This window comes from Ictidomys tridecemlineatus, chromosome 11 (genome assembly GCF_052094955.1).
Source record: "Ictidomys tridecemlineatus isolate mIctTri1 chromosome 11, mIctTri1.hap1, whole genome shotgun sequence".
In the NCBI taxonomy this organism is placed as follows: Eukaryota; Metazoa; Chordata; class Mammalia; order Rodentia; family Sciuridae; genus Ictidomys; species Ictidomys tridecemlineatus.
This window is the reverse complement of record NC_135487.1, coordinates 123,278,329-123,306,201: the sequence shown is the minus strand read 5'-3', so window position 1 is coordinate 123,306,201 and position 27,873 is coordinate 123,278,329. Positions and strand designations below refer to the sequence as shown.

Below are 27,873 nucleotides of genomic sequence, written 5' to 3'. Positions count from 1 at the left end.
TTATCAAGAAAGAAACCCTAATTTGAAAGGTCTCTGGGTAACATTTGGTTGCCTTGCCCTGTTCAGTCTCAACAATTGAATAAAACTACTGTCTCTGATTGGGCCCTTGAGCAAACAAGAGGTCTTTAGCTTATCTAGGCTACTGTGCTGCCACCTCTGTTCTGGGCTTTTATAATCTAGCATATGGAAAAGACCCAGGAGTGCAGTGGCTATTCAGGATGTTGTGCAAAGTCTGCAGCAAGCTTTGAGAGGAGACCCTATAGTTTTGAAGCAAAACTGTGCCCTCTTAAAATAACTGTCTTTATTTTGTTCAAAAAAAAAAGAGAAAGCTATTGGCTAGAATTGGGTTGTCATGATCACTGAATGCTTCACCATGATTCACTAGAGAGCTGACCTGCTCATTTCAAACTGGAAGTTTCTTATCCAAAAACCAAAAAGTCACACATGTTCAAGATCATTCCTTCCTTATGTGGACATAATGGGCAGGGTTCTGACATGACCCAAAAGCAACAGTAAATTGAATAAACAGTGACTGGCTCATATTGTGCTGCTCTCTAACCCCACAACCATGGCTTGGTGGTAAATTTCCCGTGATCAGTTGGCAGAGGGAAAAATATCTATCCTGGTTTAGATATGCCAGGATCAGCTGGAGTCACCATGCAGCCCTGTGGCCTCATGCAAGGAGTCTCCGGAGGACTGTGGGGATGAGGGATGAGTCAATAAACCCTGGGGGAGGAAAGGAACAAAGAGAGGAGACCTTCACTCTTGCAGTAGAAGTGAGGGTTGCCTCAGTCAGGGGTTGAATCACGGAGTGACAAAGGAGGTGGCTTTCTGGGCATAGAGATTTTAACATTTTATTGTGGAAAATTAAAAACACAAAAAGAATCAAATAGTCTAAGCAGGAATAATAATAGTATAAACCCCACTTCCTCCCCCACACAAGACACCCATCACTCAGCTTCAGAGATGGGGCACGCATGACCGATCCTCTACCCCTGCCCTCTTCTCCCCACCCTCCCCCATCGATTCCTTCAAGTCAAATCTGTCTTTTAGTCCACTTCTTTAATGTGCATTGAACTTATGCTAACACCTTGCACTCAGTACTTCAACACAAGCTCTAAAAACGAGTGCCTTTTTTTTTTATAAGAATATAACCATACTATCACTTCTATCCAAAACACATGAATTTCTTAGCATTAGCATCCAATTTTCTCTTAGTATTTCATAAGGTGTTTTTTTTCCCCTTTCTTCCCTGGATTTGTTTGAATCAGGTTCCAAACGGGGCCTGCTCATTCTTTCTGGTTGATAGGTCTCGAGTCCCATTTAATTTATGACTTTCTCCCTTTTCTCTTTATCTTGCTCTTCTTTTTTTCACGTTCTCTCTTTTCTTCTTCCTTCCCACCCTCCCTCCCTTCCTTCCCATTATTAGTGAGGAAACCAAGTCATTGATCCTGTAGAATTTTCCCACAGTTTGCATTTTGTTGGTTGCAATCCCCTGATGCTATTCTAACCTGTTCCTTTGTTTCATGTATTTCCTATAAACTAGTAATTAAGTCTAAAGACTTGATGGGATTCAGTTTTGTTTTGTTTTTTTGTTTGTTTGTTTGTTTTGGTGCTGGGGATTGAACCCAGGTCCTTGTGCATGAGACATGAGAGGCCAGCCCTCTACCAACTGAGCTACATCCCCAACCCTGGGATTCAGTTTTGATATTTGGGACATCGGTACTTCGTAGGTGGTACTATACTGTATTTTTCCACCAGAAGCCACTTGTTGTTTGGCTGTGGTTTTTCTCTTTCATGTTAACCAGTAGGGGCAGCATGAAACATCCACGAGAAATAGTGATTTCCTTTTTCTTTCATTGTTTTCTTAATTTTTGGAAGAATTATTCTCTCAGTAACTATTTGATAACTCAAAGACAAAACTCCTACAAGAAAGGCAGCCCTATTTTCACTTGAGGAGGAAAGGGTGTTTAGAGACTATAACCTTGGCAAGGGGTGCTTATCGCTGTTCAACTGATGATTGTGTCTTTTCAGTGGATGAACCTAGAAGTGCACATTTTTTTAAAAAAAATGCGGAGTTTATCATGAATTCATATTGATATTTCAAATTCAAATTTAGGTTTGCAAAGTTGCTTTTTAATTTTCTATTATATCTTTTTCTCTCTAATGTTATAAGGTTGTGTTGCAAATGATAGTAACATAAATCCCTTTTGCTTTGGGAAGTTTAGCCTAGAGCCTGCTTCTCTAGCTCTCCTGAAGATTTTGTAAGTGTTTAAAATCTTGGGGAAAAAAATCCTTTCTCCATAAACCATTTGAAGTGGATCTTTTCATCTTCAACTGAACCTGACAGGGCAAACTGCTGTTCAGGTCCCTGTAGTGCAACTGCTCACAGCTACACCAAAGGATGTCAAGGGTTCTCTGCTGAAGGAATCACAAAGGCATTAAAAGGAGAACCACATTGCTCAGTCTTTTCTATCTTTGTACAAGTCCTAATTCACTAAAATGTATGTTTCTATTTTTCAAGAGCATTCTCTCTCTCTCTCTCTCTCTCTCTCTCTCTCTCTCTCTCTCTCTCTCTCTCTCTCTCCTTATTCTCCTTCCCTAAATCAGATTCTGGAAACACATTAGGTCAGACCCAGAGCAAGTGTACAGAGTCTTCTTCTAGATCTGGACAAGAACCAGTCATTTTAGCAAAGGCTGCCAGAGGGCATCCCATCATTACATCAGGGTGGACAATGAGGCCTCTTGGGGGTGAGTGCATGTGGTGTAAGTGTCGGAAAGCTGCATCTGTTGCTTGCTCCGAGGGCCTGGAGGATTGCACTGGGCCTGGGGCTTTGGATAGGGTCAAGTCACATGAGTACGACATTTTCATAATATCCTTCTGCATCTTCATCATTGGAACCGACTTTTCCAACTGAGTTAACTGGCAGCTGTGTCTTCACCTCAGAGTAGACTATCAAGGCATGCTGGGACGGAAAGAAGACAGCGGAGGAACTTGAAAGGGTGAGAAGGAAAGGGCTGGAGGTGGTGGTGACAGAGGGAAATGAGGCTCACCTTGTCCTCTGGAGGCATCCAGGGGGTGTTACCTGTGGAGGACAAGGGAACCATAAGAATTCCCTTAGAACCCAGTCTGCCAACGTATTTCCTAAATCCGGGGGTCACTGGGCCCTCCCCATCAATGTCGTGTCTTCCCCACCCCAACATATCTTTTGATTTTCTATTTTACCTTTCTTTTTCTTTCTTTCTTTTCTTATTGGCTCACATCCTATTAGCTATGCATAGCATTAGGTATTTTACCATTTCTTTTTTTAATTTACCATTTCTCAGCTAAGCCCTCTGCAAGTTTTTCTCAAGCTTCATTGATCTGTAAAACTCTCTCTCATCACATGAAGAAACTTCACTTCTTCTTCTACCAGATGTTGAGAGAATATTTTTCTCCTTGTTTAATTCGTTGTACTTTTAATTTAGAGTACATCCACCACACTGTCCTGGATGGTTTGGCAAGTTCTCATAAAACTCTCCATATGTGTTGCCCGGTGAGGAAAACTCTCACATTAGCATGTTCTAGTTCTTGATTTTATTGCTATATGTTTTTTTAGAGGTGGAGTCACAGAGAAAGAAAGTTTAGCAGATGTGATTTCTTGGATCACGAATATTGGTATTTAAGAGTCTCGGGTAAAAAGGTAAATTGTTAAAGCACCATAATAATTTTATGGAAAACTAGAACCTGAAAAGGAGATATATCTTGGGGCACCTGAAGTTTCTGTTTCACCGTGTTCTTACCCATACACTTATGGAATTACAGACATTGTTAGTGAAGTGATAAAAGTGATGCACACTTTCCTCCTGCAAATGGAAAGAGCTTTGCTTATGATCTCAGGGCCTTTATGAAAATCTGAAGGAACAAGTAAAAAGGGTTTTCTACAGCTGATTAATACATCAAGTGCCTGAAATATAACCAATCCATTAATAAAAATGGTGTTTGGGCCAATATGTTAAGGATAGAGTGGAAAGATGATTGAGGAAACTGTATAAGACAGATGCACTCAACCAACCCAAACAAACTGATAGTGGTTCTGATTCTACTATTCAGAGGGTCCTGGCCAATGGCTGGCTCAGGGAGCAAAGAGACAAAGCAGATGATCAGGTGATACATTATTGGTCAAGCAGGAATCGGTTATACAAGCAGCAAATATTTAATCAAGACAGAAGACTTTGTCTTATCTTTGTGTTTCACAGGCTTTGTGACCTTGGGAAAGGAATTAACCACCACTTCATTTGCAAAACAGGTTCAGTGTTAGATTATGAATGAAATTCCCACAAGGCAGGGCTGGGGATGTGGCTCAAGCGGTAGCGCACTTGCCTGGCATGCGTGCGGCCGGGGTTCAATCCTCAGCACCACATACAAACAAAGATGTTGTGTCTGCCGAGAACTAAAAAATGAATATTAAAAAAAAATTCTCTCTCTCTCTCTACTCTCTCTTAAAAAAAAAAGAGAGAGAGAAATTCCCACAAGGCACAAAGATACTAGATGAGATACCATATTTAGGTTTATTAAAAAATAATAGTTTGTTTCTTTGACTCTAAGAGTCTGGGTTAATCAACCAAATTAACGAAATATGGAGAGAGATTTTTTTTAAAAAATTGTTGAACAGATTTCTTTAGAAGGAGAGATTAGTTTCTGTGCAATGAGTTTCTACCCAGAAGCGTGTGTGTGTGTGTGTGTGTGTGTGTGTGTGTGTGTGTGTGTGTGTGTGTGTGTTTAGGGAATGGGGAAATGACACTTTATAAGCCCCCAGCGTGGTGAAGGAGCCTTCAGAGATTCCTCTTAGAAACTGAAAAGTGATTTCCCTGATTTGGAAAATAAATAGTGAATACCAAAAAACAAACCCAAAGTGGACTACAGGTTACAGCTGACCACAGTAATGTCCAACAGCAGGTCTCCACTCATTTGAGGGTCTTGAAATGGGATCTGAATGAGATTCAAGGAAATGAAGAAGGACTGCTCATTCTGGCCAAAAGGGACTAATAGGACTGGATTCACCTTTCCATTTTCAACCACCAGAACACAAACAAACAGATAATGCAATGTTTATCAGGCATTTGACAACAGGCAGTCCAGGACCCAGAGCCAGAAAAGAAAGCCAGTAGACAGCGGAGCCTTGCAGTTTCACAGTCTTGCCACTTGGGGGCAGTTTCTACCCTGCAGCACAGGTTGGAGAGCCCTAATAGAGACTGGTCTGCTCTCTCTGACTTCAAGTGACAGAGACCAACAGTCCTGATAAACTTAGTCGCTAGAATTTCTAGGACAGAGTACTAGAGAGACAGCAAGCAGCAAGGCAGATCAAAAGCTCCAGAGATCTCCAGACAGGTATGTAGCCTCAAGTCTTTGGCTGAATATTAATACCACATATGAGAGAGGAAACTATCTTGGGCCAGGTAAGAACCATCAGAAAGGAACGGACAAAATAACCCCAGATGCTCGTGCAGATCTCGTGATAGATGGGGCAACTGGTATAGAATCCTCAGAAATGTTGCTTGGTATTAGGGATAGATTAGCCTTCCTCTAAAGATTGTTCAGGACCTGCCATAATGAAGCTTAAAAGCAAGCCTTGAGACCGCATGACCAATGTGATTCTGCAACCTGCGCACTCAGAAAAATGAGAAATTATACCCTGTCTGAGTCAAATGTATGATATGTCAAGATCATTCTACTGTCATGTGTAACTAATTAAAACAAATTTAAAAAGAAAACAAGCCTTGAAAGGATCCAGTTGGTACCAAGTAACTTAACTTTGTCCAGAACAAAATTCCAAGTTCAATAGTAAATTAAGGAATATTAAATGGTAAAATTCACATTTTCAGCATCCTATAAAAAATTGCCTTCTATCTGTCATCATCTATGGGGAGGGAGGGAGGGGGAGAGAGGGAGAGAGAGAGAGAGAGAGAGAGAGAGAGAGAGAGAGAGAGAGAGAGAGTCCTACTTACAATCATTTGACCTTACAATTGTGCACAAACCGTAGGAGAAACCATTCTTCAGATTTAAAATTTTTACCTTTTCCTGGGCTAGTGCTGGGTGGTATGATACTCTCTTGTCAGCACTGGGAATTGAACCCATAGCCTTATCCATGCTGGGCAAACACTCTTCCACTGAGCCAAGACAGTTTCACCCATGATACTATCTTGTGAGGCTGGTCAGTAACAGGAAGCCACAGCTCCCATCCAGCGACAAAATCAGGAGGGTAAACAATGGGTACTTTATGGTGCACCATAGAATGATTGTTAAACTTGAGGTTTGGTAGAGTAATATTAAATAGACTTTCAACTTAAAATATTCTCCATTTATGACAGGCTTATTGGGACATAACTCCATTGTAAATTTGTATCCAATACTTTATATTTAAATGTTCTCAATGCAATGCCTATTGTAGTAGTACGTATGTTGCAAATATTCATTCATTCAGACCTATAGGCCACCTTAGTACACAAACCATCAAGATCACAATATTTATCAGAAGGATGCTGAAGTTTTGTTCTGATCATCAGCAAAGATATAGTATGTATTTTTTAAAATATTTTTTTCAGTTGTCCATGGATCTTTGTTTTATTTATTCATTTTTATGTGGTGCTGAGAATTGAACTCAGTACCTCACAGATGCTAGGCAAGTGCTCTGCCACTGAGCCACAACCTCAGCTATAGTATATATTTTTTCATGTCTGTCTTCCGTCTTTAGAATCTAAGCTCCATACTGTGGGGAATTGTTTGCTGAGCAACTCTCCACACTTATAATAGCACCTAGCACACGGGAGATACTCCATAAATATTTGCTGAATGAATGAGTATAGTTGGTAGCTGTAATCGTTTAAAAACATACCTTCTCCTTCTTCTCCTGGGTCAGTAGTCTGGATCTCAGCATATACCAAACCTCCTTCTTTGGGGTGCATTGGAAAGAAAAGACAATATTACCAGTCTGTCTCTGCCTGTTATGTTCTGCAGAGGCCTCTTCCCAAGCATTCCCTCCACTCGCTTTAGGCACACAATGAAGTGATTATTCTTTAGGAATATCTGACTCCAGAGTACTGTAGGGAGATGAGTGGCATTTCCCAGGGGACTCAAAGCTATTTATCTTTCCCTGGTGGAGTCTTAGGAGCAGCTTCTTATAGGGGAAACCTCACCATTGTCACAGGAGACGTGTGGTTCCACCTGGGCAGAGCAGATGTAATGAAAGGACTGTCCCAGGCCGGGGGTGTGAGGACTCCTATGGGACAGAAATCCATGATAATCCTTGGAGCATTCCAACATGCCTGAGGGTGAGATGTTTAGGCAGAGGTGGTGGATAAAGTGGGTTGGAGGGAATTCAGCAGTCTGTAGGGAACTGGGAACCCTGAAGAGTTTAACTGAAGCTTCAGTGGGTCCATATTAAGTTAAATTGTTGTTTTGAAAGAAACTGGGGAACTTTAGTATGGAAGGCTACCTTGGGACAAGACCAAAGTCTTTGACATCACAGTGACAATCACTGTCTCATAGACAGGATGGATAAGAACCCGTCTTCTCCTCAGGAAGCAGTGGCCAAATGCCTTCACATTGTTATGTTGGGAAATTTAAGAAGGAATTAGACACGATCCTCACTCCAGTTCCTGGGTGCAACCTAAGACTGAGATACTGACAGAAGAGGACCATATTTCCCAAACTGAAATGAAGAACACGGTCTAATTAATACCTTTGTATGTCTGGGAGAAAAATAAGATCAATAAAAGCATATACCTCCAGAAAATCTAGAACATTTATAAAAAATCTAGAATCTAACCCTTGGACATATATTTAATAACGTATGCTCTAACTCTGGAGCTATTGGTACAGAAGTATTTTGTACCCACCCAAGAAAATCTATAACCTTTGGTATCATCCGTTTAAATGAATGTGCCAATTTCAAATAAGAAACCAATCCAAATATACATAAAATCTATAATAATAACTTTTAGCTGACAGAATGGCTTTAGGAAGCTCATTTTTGACTGACTCAAGGAACATGCAAATGGAAGCATTTAGCCACAAGATCTAAGAAAAATATCTTGACCTAATTTTGCAACCACACAGTTTTGCATATTGTGTACCTGGGAAGCAAAAAAGGCACTTGCAGAAGCTGAGGTCTCACCTGGTTTCAGCTGTCCAGAAACCACCTCCTGCAAAAGAAAGCAAAGGCACATTCATGTCAGCAGAGGGAGCTCTTTCTCAAAGACTTCACATTCAGGAGCTACTGAGGTGGGGAGGGGGGAGGGGGGGAAGTGGGGGGGGAGTGGGGGAAGTGTGGGGGGGAGTGGGGGGGGAGTGGGAGGGGAGGTGGGGGTGGGGAAGTGGGGGGGAGGTGTGAGGGGAGGAGGTGGGGGAGAGGGAGATGTGGGGGGTGGGGGGAGGGGGGAGGTGTGTAGGAGGCACCATTTAAACACCAGCCAAGTCCTGGTTCTCATTAATATACTTTGAAAAGGGATGGGAACAGAGCATAAAAGGACGGAACTTGCTGGGGCCAGTGCTACACATCCCTGGGTCACATTATATGAGACTTTATTAGGGTTCAAGGCTGTGTTACTGTAACTCAAGAAATATTAAATGTAACCAAATCATCACCCTCGCAGAGAAGTGCTGAGGGTAGACTTCAAGGAACATCTGTGGCTGTGTCCAGAGGAACCTCAGGCTCTGCCTCAAGCATATTAAGGAGACTCATCAGAGGTCCAAAGTGCCCCCCCTCCAGCTCAATACATGGTATGTGGAAGGGCTCCCAAGGATCTGGAGGGCTCAATTGAATTGAATGAATTAAGAGAAAGAGTTGTAGGGTGTGGGTAATTTTCTAGAACTGAAAGCCTCACTGTTATTTTTTTTATTTTTTATTTTTTTGGTACTGGGGATTGAACCCAGGAGGCTTTACCACTGAGCCACATCCCCAGCTCTTTATTTATTTTTTATTTTAGGACAGGGTTTCACTAAGTGCTAGGACCTCGCTAAATTGCTAAGGCTGGCCTTGAATATGTAATCCTCCTGCCTCAGCCTCCTGAGTCACTTGGACTACAGGTGTACCCCACTGTGCCCGGCTCTGCACCTGTCGTTTACACCATGTTTTCTGTCATCTGAAACTAGTTTGACCTGGTCTTGAGCAAGAAGGCTTTGGGAGCACATGGTCGACAGTGCCTGGGAGAGACCTTCTCCCAAAGTAGGGGAGGCTGACCCATGGAGAGCAAGGCCAGGGCAGGTTCAAGCCAATAAGGCCCGGGAAACCTTCACAATCATTTCTCCAGAGCCTTTCAGTTTAGTTCGAAGATCCATTTATAGATTTGGGTGGGGCTGAATGATCTAGTTGGTTGACCTGTATGAACCAAAGAAACTGCCCCCCAGAGCCGTTAAGGTAGTTTTTGAAACTTTATTCATTAAAGATTCTCTCTTTTTCCTTCCTTCCACTTGAGACTTAGTGAACTAGACTAGGTCTAAGCAGCCCTCACACACTGGTCTGACTGGGGAACTGCGCTGTAAGGAGGAGACCTGCAGAGTGGCTTAGTGGTTACTGAGGCTGACCAAAGCTGGGGTGTCTGACGCAAGAACAGGGCAGGGACCCTGGCAAAGGCAAGAGGAGGACACAAACCTGATTTTGTCCTGTGCCAGTGGAAAAACAGCAGGGCCCCAAGCAGGAAAAGAAAGCTGAGCAGTCCCCCAGCGGCTCCTCCAGCGATGAGGACATTCCTGTTGCTGGGAATCACTAAGGGGAGAGAGGCTGTGTGGGCCGGGGCAGGAGAGGCTTAGGGTTTGGAATCACCACGCATTCCCATCCTGGAAACTTTCCTTAACTTGTCTGGGAGGGGAAGAGGGATGAGAAATTATGGGTCTAAAAGTGGGGTGGGGGAGAGAAATTATGGGCCAGGGTAAGGCCAGAAAGATTCACCCTGTGTGGTCCAGGGTGGAGTAACACAGAAAATATGGAATTTTTTCATATTTTCATATGCAACAAAGTGAGTTGTTGGACGTTTCTGATTTTTCCTTAGGGCCCACTCTCCTACCCTGTCATCCACAGCGAGAGAGATTTCCACTCAGCTTTTCCACTCACCCAAGAACGTGCCGAGCACACGCCAGGCACTGATCTAAACCTCGAAGATACAGCAGTGAAAAAATGATAGAAAAGGTCCCGCCTTCTTGGAGCTGTGGTCTAGTGAGGGAGACAGACAGTAAACAAATTTATAAAGGCCACAGAACTAATGCAGGGTGGAAGGACAGGAGTGGGTGGGGCTTTTCACACAGATTCTAGGTCCCCAGGGAAGTCAACTTCAGACACGGACAAGTGTCTCAGGTTCAAACAGAGGACACCCTGATGTCACAACAATGGCAATGCGAATGGTAATTTCCAATTATTTCATTTATGATTCTCAGAACAAAATCAGTGGCTGGCGGCCAGCGAGGGAAATTTCTGTCTCTATTTTTCCATCCTGACCAATCTAACAAACCTGCCATTGGACACATGAGTGGTTCTGCCTACAAGCAGGGTTCAGGGGGCAGCCAGCCCAGCCTCCTCATCTCGACCGCTAAAGATGGCTGGAGAGTGGAAGAAAGAATCTTTCCTCATTTGCCTGCCGGGGCATCTACTTGAGCAAAATCAGAATTTCAACCATACTCAGGCCTAGGATTTAAGATTTAATGGATAGAAAGCAAATTATCCCTCCTTTCTGGTAACCCAGTTTCCTAGAAGAAATGGCTACTCTTGAGCATGTAGTTGAAATTTATCTTAGAAAGGCCCAGGATTCTAAAACCAGATTATTGGGTTAGGATTCCAGCTTTTCCATTTAATAACTGTGTGGCCAGGGAATATAATTTAATCTTCCTGGACTTCTGTTTTCTCCTTTGAAAAAATGGGGACCCTAACATCTATTTACTGTTGTTGGCGGGTTAAGCGAGTTAATATTGTTGAGTGCTTTGAACAAACAGTGCCTACCATGCAAGAGCTATGTCTTCCTCAGTATGAGCTCTTAACCCCACAGGATAAGCCTGCTCCCCTGTAGCACCACAGAAGCCAACCTCAATCCTTGCAGTATGTCCCCTCAAAGTTCATAGGTTGAAGCTCTAACCCCAAGGTGGCCATATTTGAACATGGGCCTTTGGAAGGTAGTTAACTTCAATGAAGTCATGTGGGTGGGGAGCCTCATGATGAATTAATACCTTTCTAAGAAGAGACATTAGAAAACTTGCTCTTCTCTCCCTCCCTCCCTCCCTCTTTCTTTGCCACCGTGAGGACGCAGCAAGAAGACAGCCATCTGCAAATCAGCAATAGAACCCTCACAAAAACCCAACCCTGTTGATGCCCTCATTTCAAACTTCCAGCCTCTAAACCAGTGAGAAAATAACTTTCTGTGGTTTAAGTCACGTATGACGAGATGTTGAGTAGTAAGATCTGAACCCAGGGCCTCATGCATGTTAGGCTACATACCACACAGACAGTTAGTAGAAAAGCTTCACTGAGCTACAACTCCAGCCTCAGTCGAAGGAATTTTATTATGGTGACCTGAGCTGCCCCAGCCTACCTTAAGCCTACTGCAGAATTAATGTTTTGTTATAAATTTGCCCATTTCTGAGCACAGAGATTTTGGCATTAAGTCCACAAATTTAGAAGGAAATCTCACTCCATCGAACATCAACTGCATCCTTGCCGTCTGTCTAACTCTCGGAGATGATGTTTCCCTCGTATATGAAAAAGTAGCCAAGCCCACACATGCAGGGAAGTGAGAGAGGAAAATGAAATTACCTGTGTGAAGCCACCAGCTCACTCCCTGGAGCAGAGAAGCCTAATCCATCCCATTACCTTAACCCCCCAAGCAAGAAGAGTAATTTTACACTTGAGTGTCAGTCGCCAATGGATTGACGTCTACCCTCCACAGGGATCACAACCTCAGCTCCCCGGGCAAACTTTTCAGGACAGGTGGCTTCCTGGACAAGTGGCACCTCCTGCCTTCAGAGCCACTCTGGATTCCAGGGTACCTGGGAGTCTTTCGAGTGTGATCTGGTGGCTTTCAGTTTTCCTGACCTCTCTTCCCTTCTCCCAAGCTGATTCTTGAAATGCCACCTACTCCGTCTTGGTCCTTGTCTGCCAGGAATCACACCCGGTGTTTCAGGTCCTGAAGCTGTTCTAAGACGGAGATGCAGCTCCTTCTGTTCTGGGAAGACGTCCGTCCCCTACCTGGGAGGACCCCTGCTTCATCTCAGGACTTGCCTCAAGGGAGCTACAGAGAAAACTGAGCAGCAGCTGGGCCATTAGCACAGCCACCCTTTCCCGCAGCCTCTGTCTAAACTGTTCAGGTTCACGGCTCTGCCTGTCAGAGCTGACTGCTTATGGAGCATGGCTGACAGTGTAGGAACTCCACAGCGTGGCCTCGGGAGAACGTTGACGTTGCTGTCGTCTCTCTGACAGCAGAGGTTCAAATCTGGGCTGCCATGTCTAAACCCTGTGACTGTGCACACGACAAGACCTCTCTGAGCTCCGCCTTCCCGGTCGGTAGAATGCAGATGGTCATGTCTTTATTTTCTCGGACTCTTAGTACAATCCACAGAGAGGATGGGTGAGAAATTCACTCATTCAGCAAGCATTGATGGAATGGCTGAGTTACCCAGCTCTGTTTCCGGCATCTGGGATACTGTAGTGGTCAGAACATGGATCTGCTGTCCTGAGGCTAAGGCCAGAGGAGGGGAGAGGACAGCAAAGAAGCGCATGATAGTTGGTGATGAGCGTGTCGGGGGAGACTCAAGAGGGACTGGAGGAGGGAGTGCTGCGGTGAAGGGCTCCCTGTTGTAAAGGATGGTGGGGGAAGGACTCCTTGAGAAGACCAGGGCCCTGGAACAAATGAGGGAGCCAGCCGAGGATGTCAAGGAAGAGCTTTGTGCAAGGCCTGAGCGGGGAATGTTCCTGGAAAATCTGAGGAAGTAACAGAGGGTCAGGGTGGCCAGAGTGAAGGAGACAGGAGAGTAATGGGAGATGAGCTCAAAATGACAGGAAGGATAGATCATGGAGGGCCTGGTGAGTCTTTGGGATATGTTGGCTGTCATCCTGAAAGAGATGGGAAGCCAGAGGAGGATTTTGAACAGAAGAGTAATGTGATCTGATTTAAGTTCTCCTCCTGATGCTGTAGAAAGAATTAGACTGGAGAGCAGTGACTGAAGTGGAAGAGCAATTAGAATGTTATTGCAAGAATCCAGGCTAGTGGCCTGGCCCTGGTGGTGACCACAGAAGTAGTAAGCGTTTGCTCTATTTTGAAGGTAAAGCTGTTAAAACGTGCAGGTGGATTACATGGAGGGTGAAATAAAAAGAAGAGTCAAGCATGAGGTCTGGATTTTTGACCTGAGAAACTAGGAGAGGAAGCTTCATGTGTCGCAGGAGGATGCTCTAAGCAGAAACCTGTTTCAGGTGAAAATCAAGAGTTTGGTTTCAGGGGTAAGTTTTTGGCTTTCAAGTTAAGTTTGAGATGCCAATTGGAACTGTGAAGTGCATGGTTTAAGTCCTTGGGTAGATGGATCTTGAGGTCAGACTGAAGGTCTAGCTATAGGCTGAGTCTGGGAGTCCTCAGTACCTGGAAGTCACAAGTGCATTTAAAGTCATGAGACTGGGTGAGATGATGGAGAGTCTGGGCACAGAGTGTCTGAGAACAGAGCCCCAGGAGGAGTCTCCAGAATGGACAAGTCGGAAATATGATGAGACTCTGAAAAGCAACCTACAAGGAGTGTCCGATAAAAAGCTAAGAGCTGTGCCCCAGAAGTTAAGGACAGTATTTCAAGAAGGTGGGATCATTTGAGACAAGAGCTGGAGGAAGATCAAGTAAAATGGAAACCGAGCGTCGCCCGGCCTCGGCATTATGGAGGTCATTAGAGGTCATTGGTCACCTTTACAAGAGTAACTCAGTGGAGTGAGCCAAGCCTGAGAGCGGAGGGTTTGAGAGAAATGGAAGAAGTGAGGAGAGCCAGTAGAGAGAACTCCTTTTGAGGAGTTTTACTGGAAAAGAAAGCAAGGAAATCTAGTTTTCCAGTAGCTTCTCGATGGATGGACGGTTTATTGAAAGCCTAGGGAGGCACTGAGCCCGGGTGGGAGAGGAGCTGAAGCCCAGGAGAAACCACATCCTCAGTGCCCAGTGTTGACTGAGAACACGGCTTGGCCCATTGTGGCTTCTTGGGCACACAAGACGACATGAACTAGGCCTGGAGGATCCCAAAGCAAGGCTCGTCTGCCTAGGGGACAAGGCTGGCTCTGGATCTGCTCACCAGACTTAGGCGTTTTCTGCATGTAATTGTGAAGCTGGGAATCCCTCAGGCCTGCGGTACCAAGCAGAGGGCTGCCTTATGCCTTTGGTTCTGTCCCCTCGAGGACACGGATCAAATGTGCAATGAATCATTTACTGAAAGGAGAAGTATAGGTGACACTTAGGTGACAGAGCTACAACGCTGCCAGTGAGGTAAGGCTACTCGTTGAGATCAGCGCACAGAGGATCAGAGAAGAGACACACAAAATCAGCTCCAAGAGGCAAAGATGGCTTCCGGCCAGCTTTACCTCACCGTATTACTTTCCACTGACCCGATTGGTTTGTTAACATTCTGATGGAAAGAGATTGTCGGTCATGGGGAGGATGGAAAAAGAAGTCGGAAAAAGATGAGTCAGAAAGTTAACATTGGTGAGGCCCACTCCTGATTTGAAAAAATACCCTCAGAATACACAGGATCAGTGGTGGTTAAGACTCACCCCTCACGGTGACGTTCACCACCTGGCTCTGCACAGGGCCGTAGCTGTTGTCGGCTGTGCAGTAGAATCCCCCGCTGTGGCTCCCTGGGACGACTGGGATCTCCAGCTCTGCTCTCTGGGAATGCTGCGTCTTCCTCCCTAGAGTCTCCGATGTGTCCTCTCTGTGCCAGGAGAATGTGGTGACCCCTGTGCCTTCAGCCACAGAGCAGACAAGGACCAGCATCTCCCCCTCAATTGCCTGGCCTCCTGGGGGCTGAGTCTCCAAGGAGACCTGAGACACAGGGACCCCTGCGGGAACAGGAGCAGCAGCTGAGGGCCAGGTGTGGGGAAGGCAGGACTGGTTTCAGATAGAGTCACTTTTCACGCGACTTAAGGTGTCCTCCGTTAGCGGATACTAGTGCTGTGATCAATGGACTATGGATTTTGAATCTAGAACATCACTAAATGTGCTAACCCTTCCGGCCTAACACACAAAGCCCCAGGAGAGAAAAATCGACCACTCCTGGAGAAGCATTTGAGCTCTGTCTGACCTAGCTGGTGGTCTGAATTGTTTCGAGAGATAGGTAATAGAAATAGTGGTTGTTATGGGACTCAGCTGGACCACACCTGATTCCTGAAGTCCTGGGTTGATACCTAAGACAAGATGATATTTTTCTTTTTGGGCTGATTGACTATTTTTATTTAATATCAGGGGAAAAAATAGGCCACCATGTAAGGGACATACAAGTTTTTGGTCCCTTAAGAAGAAAATTTCTTTGAGAAGGCAATGTTTAATGAAACTGGCCCTCTCATTTCTGGGTACAGTGGCACATGCCTGTAATCCCAGAAACTCAGGAGGCTGAGGCAGGAGGATTGCAAGTTCTAGCCAGCCTGGGAAACTTAGCAAGACCCTGCCTTAGAAACAAACAAAAGAACAACAACAACAACAACAACAACAACAACAACAAATCCTGGCCCTTTTTTGCATTCTGTCTTTACTAACTCTTCTAAAGAAATACAAGTCCAATTCCAATCACCTGTAAACATAGACAAGATGGTATTTAGTGTATTTCCCTTTGTATGCATGTCTCCCTCACCTCTGCAGCACACCTCACAGACAGTATATTGTTTTTTTGCTATTGATTAGGAAGAGGTGGGTATTTGTCTTCTAAATAGTTTGCCCTGGGTTCTGGCATGCTGGATCTGCCAACTCAATAACAGGGAACCTCGTTTTCTTGTTTTTTAACCCCAGATCTTGAATTGAACTCCATGCATCAGCTCTATCACTCCAACATGAAAGAGTTTGAAAGGAAGACTAAGTTGTTAGGGAAATGAAGGTAGAAATGAAATCCCCTATTTCTTTTATTATATAGTTCCTTGATTCTTACTTTAAGCCTGAGCCCCTATCAGAATGACAAAACGAATCTCTTTTGGATAGTCCCTATACCCACGGGCCAGAAGGAGCCCAGAGATGTGGGAAAGATGCCTCAGTCCCACCCAGCCCCCTGGCCCTGCCTACTTACTCTGTACCAGGATCTCCCGGGGGGAGCTGAGCTTCTGGATGCTGCTGGTCACAGTTGCAGCCCCACATCTATACCTTCCCGAGTCTTCTCTCCAGATGGTGGGGATCTGGAGCCCTGAGAAGTTGCTCCAACTTGACAGGACGATCCTGTCATCTCTGAAGAAGATGAAATGAAGAGGGGTGTCCAGTCTCTCTGGAGGAAGATGCGTTTCACAGCTCAGGTTTACAGAGTTCCCTTCTGTAGGCTGAAGGGCTGTGACCTTCAGGTTCGGACGTGGAAATAGTTCTAGAGAGAAAAGGAAAATCAAGTTCTGAGCAGGAGGGTATTTAGCACTCTGGGAGGAACAGGCTTGGATTCTCTGTCCCCGGAAACTTCAGACATACAAGATTAAATGTATCAAGCTCTCGATTATGTTTTTCTTTCCTAGGACAATTCAAGTCCAATCACTCCACTTTCTCTGCCTCTGGGAGGGACTCATAAGTCTCCAGTATTCAGGGTTCCAATATTCCCCTATAAATCCCTCCTGCCCAGTTTCTCCACCCTGACATTACTAAATGAATCTATAGGAAATGAAGGATTTACCTTTAATTCCAATATATTTGGTAGCTGACGTATCTGCCGATTTTTTGTTCCTAAATCTAATGCATTGATAAAAGCCACTGTTATTTAAACTTGCTCTTGGGATAAAAAGATCCAAGCTTTTGTTAGAAACCAGAAGGAATTTTCCATTCCAAGTGTATTTCACGGAGGTCAGCTTCTCTTTTCCCCTTTGCTGGCATCTCAGAACCAATATGTCTCCTTCAAACACAGAATAAGGAGCCTGTAGGATTAAGGAGCCTGGAAACAACACAGAGATAAGATACCATCATTCAGGACACTACCTCCTTTTCCCCTGCCCCTTCAATTACAAAGGCTTTATTGTTTTCTTTCTGCCCCCATCAGAAGTTAATCTCCTGACCAAAGTCTATTCATTTCCTCCCAACTCAGTGAGGCATTCTTCAGATACAACTCCTAAACAAATTCTAAACACATGTATTCAATCATTTAAGGACAGATTCAAAATGTAAGGACTTTAATATGGAGAAGAAAAACCAAAGAAGGTGTGATCAAAATCTCTGTCATCATACAATAGAGCAAAAATCAACACCAGTCTGCTCACTAAATCTCCTAGCAGGTGCTATCAAAGAGGAAGCCTTTGGAGAAATATGCAAGGAATCATGGCAGTGCATTGGGGGATGCTAGAGAGAAGAACTATTTTCAGAGACACAAGGTTAGGTTCGATTGATTGTGAATGTGGTCCTCTGTGGAAATTTTCCTGCTGTGCAGGCTGTGACTTGAGGTTAGCTGTATCAATTCCATCTTAGATCCTGAATACCTCCTCCTAGAGAGCCACGTCTGTGAAGGGGATCCAGAACATTATGTGTAAATGAGGTAGAATTGCACGGGAAGGGATATGGGCATTTTGCAAATTGGAGATGAAAAAATAGAAAGGAAGAAGGGACAGATACCAGGACAGGCAGGGATGAAAGGCCAGAGGTTTGAAATCTCTGACTTTCTCCTTCATGCTCAGCATGTCCGTGTGTGTGATTTCTCCCCTGTGAGGCTGTGAAGTTCCACAGGGTAGCATCTCAGACAGCTTCCTCTTCGTATTGACTAAACAAACAAATTTCCTGGACAATGTAAATGTGTGAGAATGTATGCTGATTAATATGAAGCATTTCAACTCGAATTTCAAGTGAAAAACATTTGCAGACAACGAGGAAGAGTGTAAAACTGTAAGCAGCTAAGGCTAAGGGAGAGAGAGGAAGGAAGGACCCCAGTGCTTAAAAACTGCAGAGAGCTACGATCTTAACCAGTTCACCTTCTCTCTCACCTGTAGAAAAGGTCAAGGATACAGGGTCACTTAGAAGTGAGCCCTGGACCTTGCATCTGTAAGTTCCCGATTCACGGACTTGCAGGGTATCTCCTGGGGTTTCTCTTCGTGTTGTGTGTCCATATTTCCCGTACCATTCTGTTTTCTCTGGTGCATGGAAATGAAACCTACTGCAAGTCAGATTCACTGTCTCTCCTTGAAAGACTGTGGTCCATGGAGGTTGAAGGGAAATCACAGGTCTGGGTGCAGCTGCTGAGAAGAAGAGAAATGAGTCTGAGGTGGTGGTCCCTGCAATCGCTGCCACCGAGGTTCCTGTGGGGATGACAGGAGGACCTGGATTTGAAGAATCCCCTGGGTCCTGGGGAGAGCTACTGCTTCCCCAAATTGCAGGTTCTCCAGTTGGGCTCGCCTTACTGCCAGGTGCCGTGGCTGCTCCGGGGTTTCCAGGAGCAGACTGACCTTTCAGAGGGCAACCCCAGCGGGATCCATTCATGACTGATCAATGATGGGAGGTTTACAAATCCTCTAGCCTTCTCAGGTGAAGCCGATCCTCAGGGACATAACTGAGCATTGCATTTCTCCAGCATGTATTCCTTCCTCCAGGGAACTGCATGTTACAGTTCCTCTCTAAGATGAGTGTGTGTGTGTGTGTGTGTGTGTGAAGGGTACCAGCACATGTCATCCCCAAATATGTTTCTTTCGTATATGAATTATTTTGAACCAAAAGACCATTGGGAACTACCAGAAAAAAAGGAAAAATCTAAAAATAGGCCATATATTTTCTTTTCCTAAAGAAAATTTGCTTTGATAAAGGCATCTCCTTCTGTCGGACCTTCTCAGTAGAGAAGATATTGGCTTAGATCTGCACAACAAAGCATACTAAACAACCCTTGTTACCACGCTTTTCCTTGTCACCGCCCATAACTCGCTTCTCCCTCTCCAGAATCCTCAAACCCCTCAACGTTGTTTAGCCTAAGATGATATGTAAACCTCGATTATCTGCCTGCTTCCTTGAGCCACATTTGACTTTGTGATCTTCCATGTGTACATGTGTAATTAAAGCTTACTTTTTCTCCTCTTAATCTTTTACCAGTTTGATTCATCAGCCCCAGCTAGTGAGCCTAAGATGAGACGAAGCAAAAATAATTGTTTTTCCCTCCCTTACATGTGGCATGAGCCTATATTGGGACTGGACTTAAAGATGGAAGAAATACAAAAATTTGGAGATTAATTATGCTGGTATTTAAAAAGTCCAAATCGTATTTTTACTCATATTCTAACAAGGACTTAACTCTTCACTTCTGCCTGCAAATTTTTGATGGGTGGCTAAGAGCAAGATTAAAGACTTGGCATTCCCACCTCCATTTCACATCTATTCCCATTGCTCCAAGTCACCTTTGATTCCCAGAATCGGATCTGATCCAGTAAACATCTTGTGATGAGTTGAAGCTACCTGCCAGGCAACATTAATTTTTTTTTTTTTAAAACCTGACATGGTCAGACCTGACCAATCTTGAAATAATGAGATAATATGGAGACAGACCTCTCCTGATCAGGATCACCTGCTTTGGTATCTTTGCAAACTTTCTAGTTATGCAAACGCCCACCGGTGCCTTTGTTCTTTTCTTCTTCTTCTTTTTTAAAGAGAGGGGAACTAGGTGCCTTTACTTTATGTGATGCTGAGGATCGAACTCAGTGCCTCACAGGTACTAGGTACATGCTCTCCCACTGAGCTACAGCCCCAGCCTCTCATTCTCCTCTTTAAAAACCTTAAAGTCATTGTCAGTCTATTGAAGATGGGGCTAAAGGGATGGACCACTTCTCTTCCCAGCAGAGCTACACTGATTAAAATTCCTTTCATGCTTTCTATCATTTCCTTTTCTATTTGTTTTTAGGGTGAGTGGTTGGACCTAATTTTGGGGGTCTCCCGAGTCAGGCCTCTGGCCTAGGACTCAAGTAATAATATCAATGAGAAGCAGGAGTGGGAGAGGGGAGCAGGCTGCTGTCTGAGGTGTGAAGTATGTCTAGACAGCTACAAAGGGTAAGACTGCAGGGAAACAGGTGCTCCCAACACTCTAAACCTCAAAGACACTCTCAGGGCGAGAAAATATTGACCTTGCATGAAACTGGACCCTGAGATCTTTGAAACATGAGTGGACAGAGCTGGAGAATCCAGGGCAAAAACAAGTTTAAAAAAAAAAAAAAGCATTAGCATTAGCTTCCTGTGGAAAATAAGGGAAGAGATTTCTGTTTTCTTTCAGAATTTCTTTTTCTGTCCCTTTTAAGTGTTTATAAATGTTATAATGGCTAAACAAGAGTCTGGCCAGTCTCCAAACCCAGGAAAGTCCTGGGTGCCATGTGTTATCCTTAAAAAAAAAAAAAAGGTGGGGGATAGTAAAACATCATCCCCAGATGCCCCCTTCTTTTTCCAAAAGCTCAGCCAAGCCAAGGCAGCACTAACACCCTTGGGCTGCAAAGTGCAGATACCTAGGATCTTAGAGGACCTGGCTTTCTCTTTAGCACGCTGGGAACCAGGGAAGTTTAGTGCCATCTGTCAGAAGCTCCTTTCTTCCGTATATGCTGGGAAAGTTGCTCCTTGATATGCTGCTCATGCAAGCAAACCAAAGCCGCTTATGTCACTGCTGCTGCAACCTGATGTATAAAACCTCCCTCTGCGTAGGGACAGTTGTGGAACTGAGAGCCCCGTGGAAAGAATACAGATCACTCCCGAGCCAGGCACCACTGGACAAAACAGCAAGAGGGAGGGACGGAGGAGGCGCGTGCTTGACGGAGGGGCTGCCTGTTCAGCCTGTCACCACTGAACTCTTCTTGGAGCAGTCACTTATCCCCGCCCCAACCCCTGGTACTGGTGATTAAACCCAGGGTGATTTACCACTGAATTAATCCACAGCCCTTTTCATTTTTTTACTTTGAGATGGGATCTCACTACTTCTGGAGGCCGGCCTCAAACTTGCAATGCTGCTGCCTCAGCCTCCTGAACTGTCACTGATCATAAGTCTCACAGCCATCTCTGGACATCTTCTTTGGCCTTTTCACAACCTGCCCGCTGCCCTGGCACAGCGGGGTCATGAACTTGACATGCTATCTTTTTGGTTTGGGGGAGATGGGCATATGGAAAGACGCTCCTCTGTCTCCCGGTTTCTGTAGGAGGCTGAGTCTAACTTTGCTGGGCTCCCCCGACGCCAACATGCAAAACTACCTGTTGTTATAAAAATGTGAGAAGTTTGTTTCTCCTATGATAAAAGCCAATCCACTAACACAGGTGGTCCTCCCAATTACCATAGTTAAGATAAACTACGTGTCAGGTTATTTTATTGGAAAACCAATTATTATTTATGTTGAAAACACGTATGTTTGGATTATCTGCTTGACTAAATAGAGGAACGGAATTCCTTTCTGTCTTTGCTCTTTTAGTGGTTTTCCTATGAGGTGCATTCCATTCTGGCTTAACACTTCTTCCATAATAAAGTGTTTTCCTTTATCTATTACCATTTATAGAGAAGATTTCTGGGTTGGGAGATTTTATTTTTTAATGCTAATTCCCTGACAAGAAATCATTACTGAGGCTTCCTGGTTTTTTTTGAACCTGAATGTTTATTTTCTGAGTCCTGTAGTTTTGAGGTGGTGAAGCTAACAACAAAATTATCCATTATTAGAAACATCCCTCCGGATGCAATGCTCTTCTCTGGCTTGCTTAAAGATGAGTGGCTTGGTAAGCTAATCTTTCAATGGGTATAAAGTGAAAATGGATGGCTATTGCAGATTGTGCCTAAGATGCAGTATTTCATGAAGTTGGAAAAGTCATGTGGAACCGCTGTTCTATGGCTGGCGACAAACACAGAGGTGAAAAGCAAGATCTGTTAACAATGAAAAAGGAGAAATGCATCACAAGGAAAGCAGTGGTATGGTTCCTGGAGGTGGGTCCCGTGCCCCCTCTAGACTGCTGGCCCCCCCACCGTGGGCTTGGAAAAGTGAAGCAGTTGGCTTTCCTCGCTACTCCATCCAGGTCTGGGGAAAAGCTGTCAGAGGAATAAAACTAAGGGACAGCAGGGACTGTGGGATCCGGGGAAAGTCTGCCTTTACGCTGAAGGAAGGGAGGCAGGTGGGGATCCTCTGACAGCCTCAGTCCCTCCTGTGCTGCCTCCATCCTGTGCGGCCTCGATGCCACATTTGAAAACCCAATACTAGGTCCAGGCTTCAATCTACACAGGGCCTGTGATAGTCTAACTTCTGTGAAATAGAAAATAAAACAAATTATAGTGCGATTATTTTGTTTTTCAAAAATAAAAATCTCAATTTGAGGTGCCGCTAATTACTATCCAATTTGCAGTGGAATCACTTTACATGGATTTTCGTCTTGTTACCTTTTCATGCTCAGATAAGGGGGAAGTGTCTAGAGTTAAGGGCTTATAAGCAATTGCTATTTTAAAGCTGGAGATATTAAGCATTATTAACTTTTTTTTCCCTAGAAGAACATCCCAAATATGTCTTTTAATGATATCCAAATGTAACAAAAAGGCCTTTCTTGTGTTTAGGGGGGAAATAACCTGTAAGGTCACTTGAATGCATGTTTTAGATGAAGAGGTTAAATGTTTCTGTTTGGTAATGTGAAACATTCAAGAATTTTTGCAGACTTTGAAAAAAAAAAGTTTCTCAGCCAGGCACAGGGGCATGCTCCTGTAATCCCACGAGGCTGAGGCAGGAAGAGAGAGAGTTCAAAACCAGCCTCAGCAACTTAGTGAGGCCCTATTTCAAAATAATAAAATAAGATAAAAGGGCTGGGAATGTAGCTCAGTGGTTAAGTACCCCAAGGTTCATGTCCTGGTACCAAAAAAAAAAAAATTCTCTGAAGGGAAAGTACCAGGGAATAAAATTGATCAAATTATGTAAAATGCATGTAAAATGCACCACAATGAATTCCACTATTATGCACGGATAGAAAAAAAGATAAAATGTTTTCTCTTAAATATTTGGGCAGAGTGCCCTGTGTGCTCAATGGGAATGTGTTGTGTTTCTCCTGAAGGGAATAGAAATGTTCTATTTCTAGGGGACACCTGTCATGTGCCTAGGAAGCTTGGGGCAAGGGAACAGGGACTTGGGCAGCAGGTCCTTTCCTGGAAGGAAGGAAGACCTTCTCTCTTTTGATGGGTTCAACTGGATTCTTCTTTGGTTCAGGTAAACTGCCCGTCTGGAGTGCCGTGTCCTGTGACCAGGAGGAGATCCCTTGTCCGGGCCTTTGTGAGGTCTGGCACTGGGTCCTGAGATCAACCACACTCAGGGGCTGACGTAAGACCTTCTGGTTTATTTCCTCATCCTAGATCCATTAGCAAGGTCTTGCTGAGTTAAAATCCTGTCTCCCTCTGACTGGGAAATGGTTGGTGTCCATGACATCGTGAGGGAGAGCCACAGAGACAGTGTATACCCGGGGGGCTGTGGCTCCTGCTGGCTCAAGCAGGACAACCACCAGCAATTCCCAGGATGTGCTTGGAACACTTGAAGGAATCCCACGGTGGCTGCCAAACATTTGTGAGATAGTTGCCTATAAAAACTGGACTTTCTATCAGGGTGCGGTGGTGCACACCTGTAACCCCAGTGACTTGGGAGGCTGAGGCAGGAGGATTTCCAGATCAAAGCCAGCCTCAGCAACTTAGACCCTCTCTCTCTCTCTCTCTCTCTCTCTCTATATATATATATATATATATATATATATATATATATATATATATATATATTGAAAAGGACTAGATTGTAGTTCAGTGGTACAGCATTTGTCTAGCATTCATAAACCTCTGGATTCAATCCCCAGCATAAAAGAAAGAGAGAGAAAGGACAGAAAGACAGACAGACTTGGCTTTCTGCTGAATAGCAGATGGATGGGAGGTCAGAGTTATCATAATTTGAGCTATTACTAGAAAAATGTGTCCACAGAAAGTTAGTTACACATGGGTAGGGACAGAGTTGGAGCTCCAGCCTCCCATTTTGTAATAATGGCTTTTAAAAATCTTTCCCTCTCAAAATCCTATGCATTCCAACATCAGCCTTGGCCAGAATCCCACATCAGGTGAGGGGATGCCCCCACCTCCTGTGAACTCCAGTGACACGTGCCCCAACCCTCCACATTCATCCAACACGTGGCAGGTTTGGATGGAGAAAGGTACTTCCGAATAGTCTAATGCTTAGCATCAGAATCACCACAACAACTGGTATTTTTATGTCCCTGCAGTGCTCAGAGAAGAAAGTAAGGAGACAAGGTGGTCTTTCTTACGAGAGTTAGAGGCTAGTTATTAGAGTATCTGCAGATGTGAAAGAGAAAAGAAACGGGGGACTTACCAAATTGTCCATGGACTGGAGCTGCAAGAGAGTAAAAAGCCAGGTATCAATAAAGGCAGGGTGTTTCCAACCATGTCTCCCTGAGAACCCGCACGCCACATTCTATTACAAAACAAGAGGAAGAGAAACACATGCAGTTCCACGTAACATGGTGGCCAAAATCTCACGTTATGGACTCAGACAACCTGGTTTCCATTTTAGCCATGTAAACCCTGGGCAAACCACATAAACTTCCACATCTCAGTTTCCTCTTTTAAAAAATGAGGACCATAGAAGTGACTTCCTGGTGTTATTGTAATGAATTGAATTAGTAAGTCCTCAATTAATGGCTGCTGTCAATTTTTTTTTTTAAGTATGGGGCTACTGATGATCTTGACTCCTGGAGTATTCTTCTCCTTTAGTACCAAGTTAAGTCAAGTCACATCCATGCGTTAGGGTCCAAATGAACCTTCCCTGCTCCATGAAGCCTTATCAGGTGTCTAGAGGCTGAAGCAAGCTCTCTCTTCTTTTGACTCAGGACGCTGACAATCGTAGCTTATTGAAGCTCCGAACTGAACATACAGTATGGGGTGACGGTTAAATGCATAGTCTCCGAAGTCAGATGATGGGTTTGAATCCTGACACCACCACTAATTCTAGCTGCATGAATCTTAGTATTGAGACCACAGTTTCTGTGCCTTCGTTTCCTCATTTGTAAATGTGAGTTATAATAGTTCCAAGCTACAGGTCGTTAAAAAATTGGATAGATTAATAATATGGGGGTATTCCTAGAAGGGTGTCCAAGACATAGGGGTTAGCAAGAAGCAATTGTCATCATCACCCATCATGCCGTGACCCAGTGTGTAACACTTCTCTGATATTGGCAGGTCAAAGGTTCTTGCATTGGAACTTTGATGCTCTAATCAGTGTCAGCTCTTGAGGGTGGAGGCTGTGATCTCCAGGCCTCTCTACTCTCTGAGGTGCTCCGCTCTGGGCTGTGCTGACACCATCCATCCATTCTTTATTTGCTGATCCCATGAGGTGCATATCACACTAATAATAAATCTTCCCCAAGTTAGAGTCGGGGGATCCAAGTTGGAGCAAGACAAACACACTTAACAAATACACAAGACTGACTTTTTAAATTCCCAAGTGTGAACTACTAGGAATTCAGTGTCTCACATGGACAAATATTGTCAAATAACACAGAAGCAGGGGCGTGGGTCGGGGCAGTCCAAGGGAAACCATTTTATTTTTTTTTTCTTTTCTCATGGTTTGATTGCAGGATACAGAGAAGGAAATAGCTATTCTCAGCAAAGCATCAATTGCCCCAGCTCACAATTAGAATATATATGGTCCTTAGAATCTCAGATTGTATTTTTCTCTGGGTTTTCATGAGCTGCATGGGAAGGGGGTAACCAAATCTAGTTATTTTGTTTGTTTGTTTGTTTTGTTTTCATTTGAAAACAAAAATTGGGAGGGATTTCCCACAGGCAACTAAAAGCCAAAGTGGATGAAGATCACATCTCTGGAAATCAATTTCTGTTTATTTCCCTCATAGCATTAAATCAACACCTTCCCTTTTGTTCATTTTCTGCAGTTTTCACTAGCCAGGAGGGGGGACCCTTTGCTTGGGATGAGGCTCAGGTCGGGCACCTGTTCATTACTCACCGAGGACCAGCAGGGATACCCACAGCAGCATGGAGTCCTGCCCCAGCAGCTGGACAAGGAGCAGATCTCAGGAGACACGCCCGGTCAGCCCAGAGGGTCAAAGCAGCGTGTATCCACACTGTGCGCTCCCAGAAGCGAGTTCAGGAGTTCAGCGTGTATCCACACTGTGCGCTCCCAGAAGCAAGTTCAGGAGTGGTTCTCCGAGTAGAGCTAGTTGCTTAATGAAGTGAAAAACAGAAGTGGAGCGATCTTTCTTAAAATACCATGTTGCCCAGTGCAAGAGAACCCAGAAAGTGAAAGTCAGTATTTGACAGGAGGATTGAAGCTTTGCTCTGACGTCTTGGTGTGAGGAGTTTGCTGTTACTCGCATCCTGGTAGGGGGAGTTTCTCCAGCTGCAGCTGTCACATTTCCAAAACTTTCTGGCTCTGTCTTTCCAGGAGATAGAACACAGGTGGATCCTCTCTGATACCAGAAATCAGGCAAGACCGAAGTCCTCCCGAGGTTCGCATCATCCAAGGATGTACCTGAAACACCCCGAGATGGAGAACATTCCGTTTGGTCAGAAATGCCCTCCCCTGACCCTACTGCCTCTGCTGGCCCCACCCCTTCAGCTGGCTGTCTAGACACATGATGAATTTCTTAGTCACAAGACAACTCTAACCTCCAACATGCATGAAAATATCCTGACTCATCTCTCCCAGGGGAAGCCACGACCTGTGATCTGAGTAAGAGATGAACTGAAAAGGAAATTAAGCCCCATCTTGCTCTTCTTAGATAACGAGACTGTGAATTTCCACTTAAGGTCCTAGAATCTGAGTTTTGCCACAGGAATATCTTGACCGATAACGTTGTTTATAAAAGTGTATTCCAGCTAGAGTGCCAGGTGCGGGAGCAGAGTAGAAATCTGGACTCAACAAGCTTTTTATTCTAGTGGGGGAGACAGACTGTCAATAGGGAATGAGACACAGAGTGAAAGTGCTCTGATGAGAGGGAAATTGGCTTGGGATGGGGAATCAGGAGAGCCTTCCTAGTGGAAGAGGCATTCAACCTGAAGGCATGTCATTCTTGAACTGGGAGTCAGCGTGGCTGAAGGAGGAAGGCAGTCACCATCCCCATTACCATCATCCCACATGTCTCCATATAAATGACCCTTGGCCTTCTTGTAAGGAAGGATGATGGATCTAGAAGCAAATGAGGAGCACTCTGTATTTTCTAATAGAACTATGAAGTTATAGCCATATATACTGTCACACACATGCGTGTACACATCCATTTTTACTCTCGCCCTGGCCCCTTTCAAAAGTTAGGGAGGCACATAACACTTACAGGAAAGCAAAGAGGTGGTGCTGATTTTCCATGAACTTTTATTTAATGGGGCAACTGACTTTCTTACTACTTCACTTCCGTTGGCTAAAAGATAAGTTTTGAAAAAGGATCGCCAAAATAGAACATTTAAAACTATAACCTTCATTAGCTTTTATGATTTACCAAATCAGGTAATTTGTTGAAAACCGAATATAAAAGAACTTACAATTTTAGAGACTAAAGTAAAATCACCAATTCACCAGGACACAACATTAAACTGTGCATTAAATGACGTCTGAATGCTGTCTGTGACAACCCATTTTTAGCTTGAACTGCACACCACAAAAAAAAAAAAGATATTTAACAAAAAGCCCGTTTTAGAAAGGCCTATTTTAAAAAATTACACTGGAGGGTCCTCTTTACTTTATGGGAGTGGAG

The 27,873-nt window shown here is 44.2% G+C and overlaps 1 protein-coding gene and 1 long non-coding RNA gene across 7 annotated transcripts in view; one reads left to right on the top strand and one right to left on the bottom strand.

Moving 5' to 3' along the window:
- LOC144368416 (uncharacterized) overlaps nucleotides 1-27,873 on the top strand; it is a 51,480-nt gene that overhangs the window by 11,118 nt on the left and 12,489 nt on the right. The window lies entirely within an intron of this gene.
- LOC144368412 (Fc receptor-like protein 4) lies at nucleotides 839-27,031 on the bottom strand. Of its 5 annotated transcripts, none has more exons than XM_078027248.1 (12): nucleotides 26,130-27,028; nucleotides 24,480-24,500; nucleotides 18,129-18,380; nucleotides 16,838-17,092; nucleotides 16,256-16,540; nucleotides 14,754-15,041; nucleotides 9,633-9,746; nucleotides 8,157-8,184; nucleotides 7,177-7,259; nucleotides 6,876-6,932; nucleotides 3,055-3,086; nucleotides 839-2,966 (listed from the first exon to the last, which is right to left on the bottom strand). In XM_078027248.1, exons 1-12 carry the CDS (start codon nucleotides 26,158-26,160, stop codon nucleotides 2,850-2,852), a joined length of 1,563 nt encoding a protein of 520 aa, XP_077883374.1. In that variant the 5' UTR covers nucleotides 26,161-27,028; the 3' UTR covers nucleotides 839-2,849. The 5 variants fall into 5 exon arrangements, 3 of the variants coding, with proteins under 3 accessions (XP_077883374.1, XP_077883375.1, XP_077883376.1); XM_078027249.1 differs by having other exon boundaries at nucleotides 18,129-18,377; XR_013428176.1 differs by lacking the exon at nucleotides 7,177-7,259 and having other exon boundaries at nucleotides 2,864-2,966; nucleotides 26,130-27,031.

Bases quoted from the DNA above. Each gene is read 5' to 3' on its own strand.
- LOC144368412 (XM_078027248.1), bottom strand. From the start codon at position 26,160: ATGCTGCTGTGGGTATCCCTGCTGGTCCTCG. The intron at 15,042-16,255 runs GTAAGTAGGCAG...CTGTTCCCGCAG, and splicing joins CCGGGAGATCCTGGTACAGA to GGGTCCCTGTGTCTCAGGTC. The intron at 2,967-3,054 runs GTGAGCCTCATT...TTTCCGTCCCAG, and splicing joins GGATGCCTCCAGAGGACAAG to CATGCCTTGATAGTCTACTC.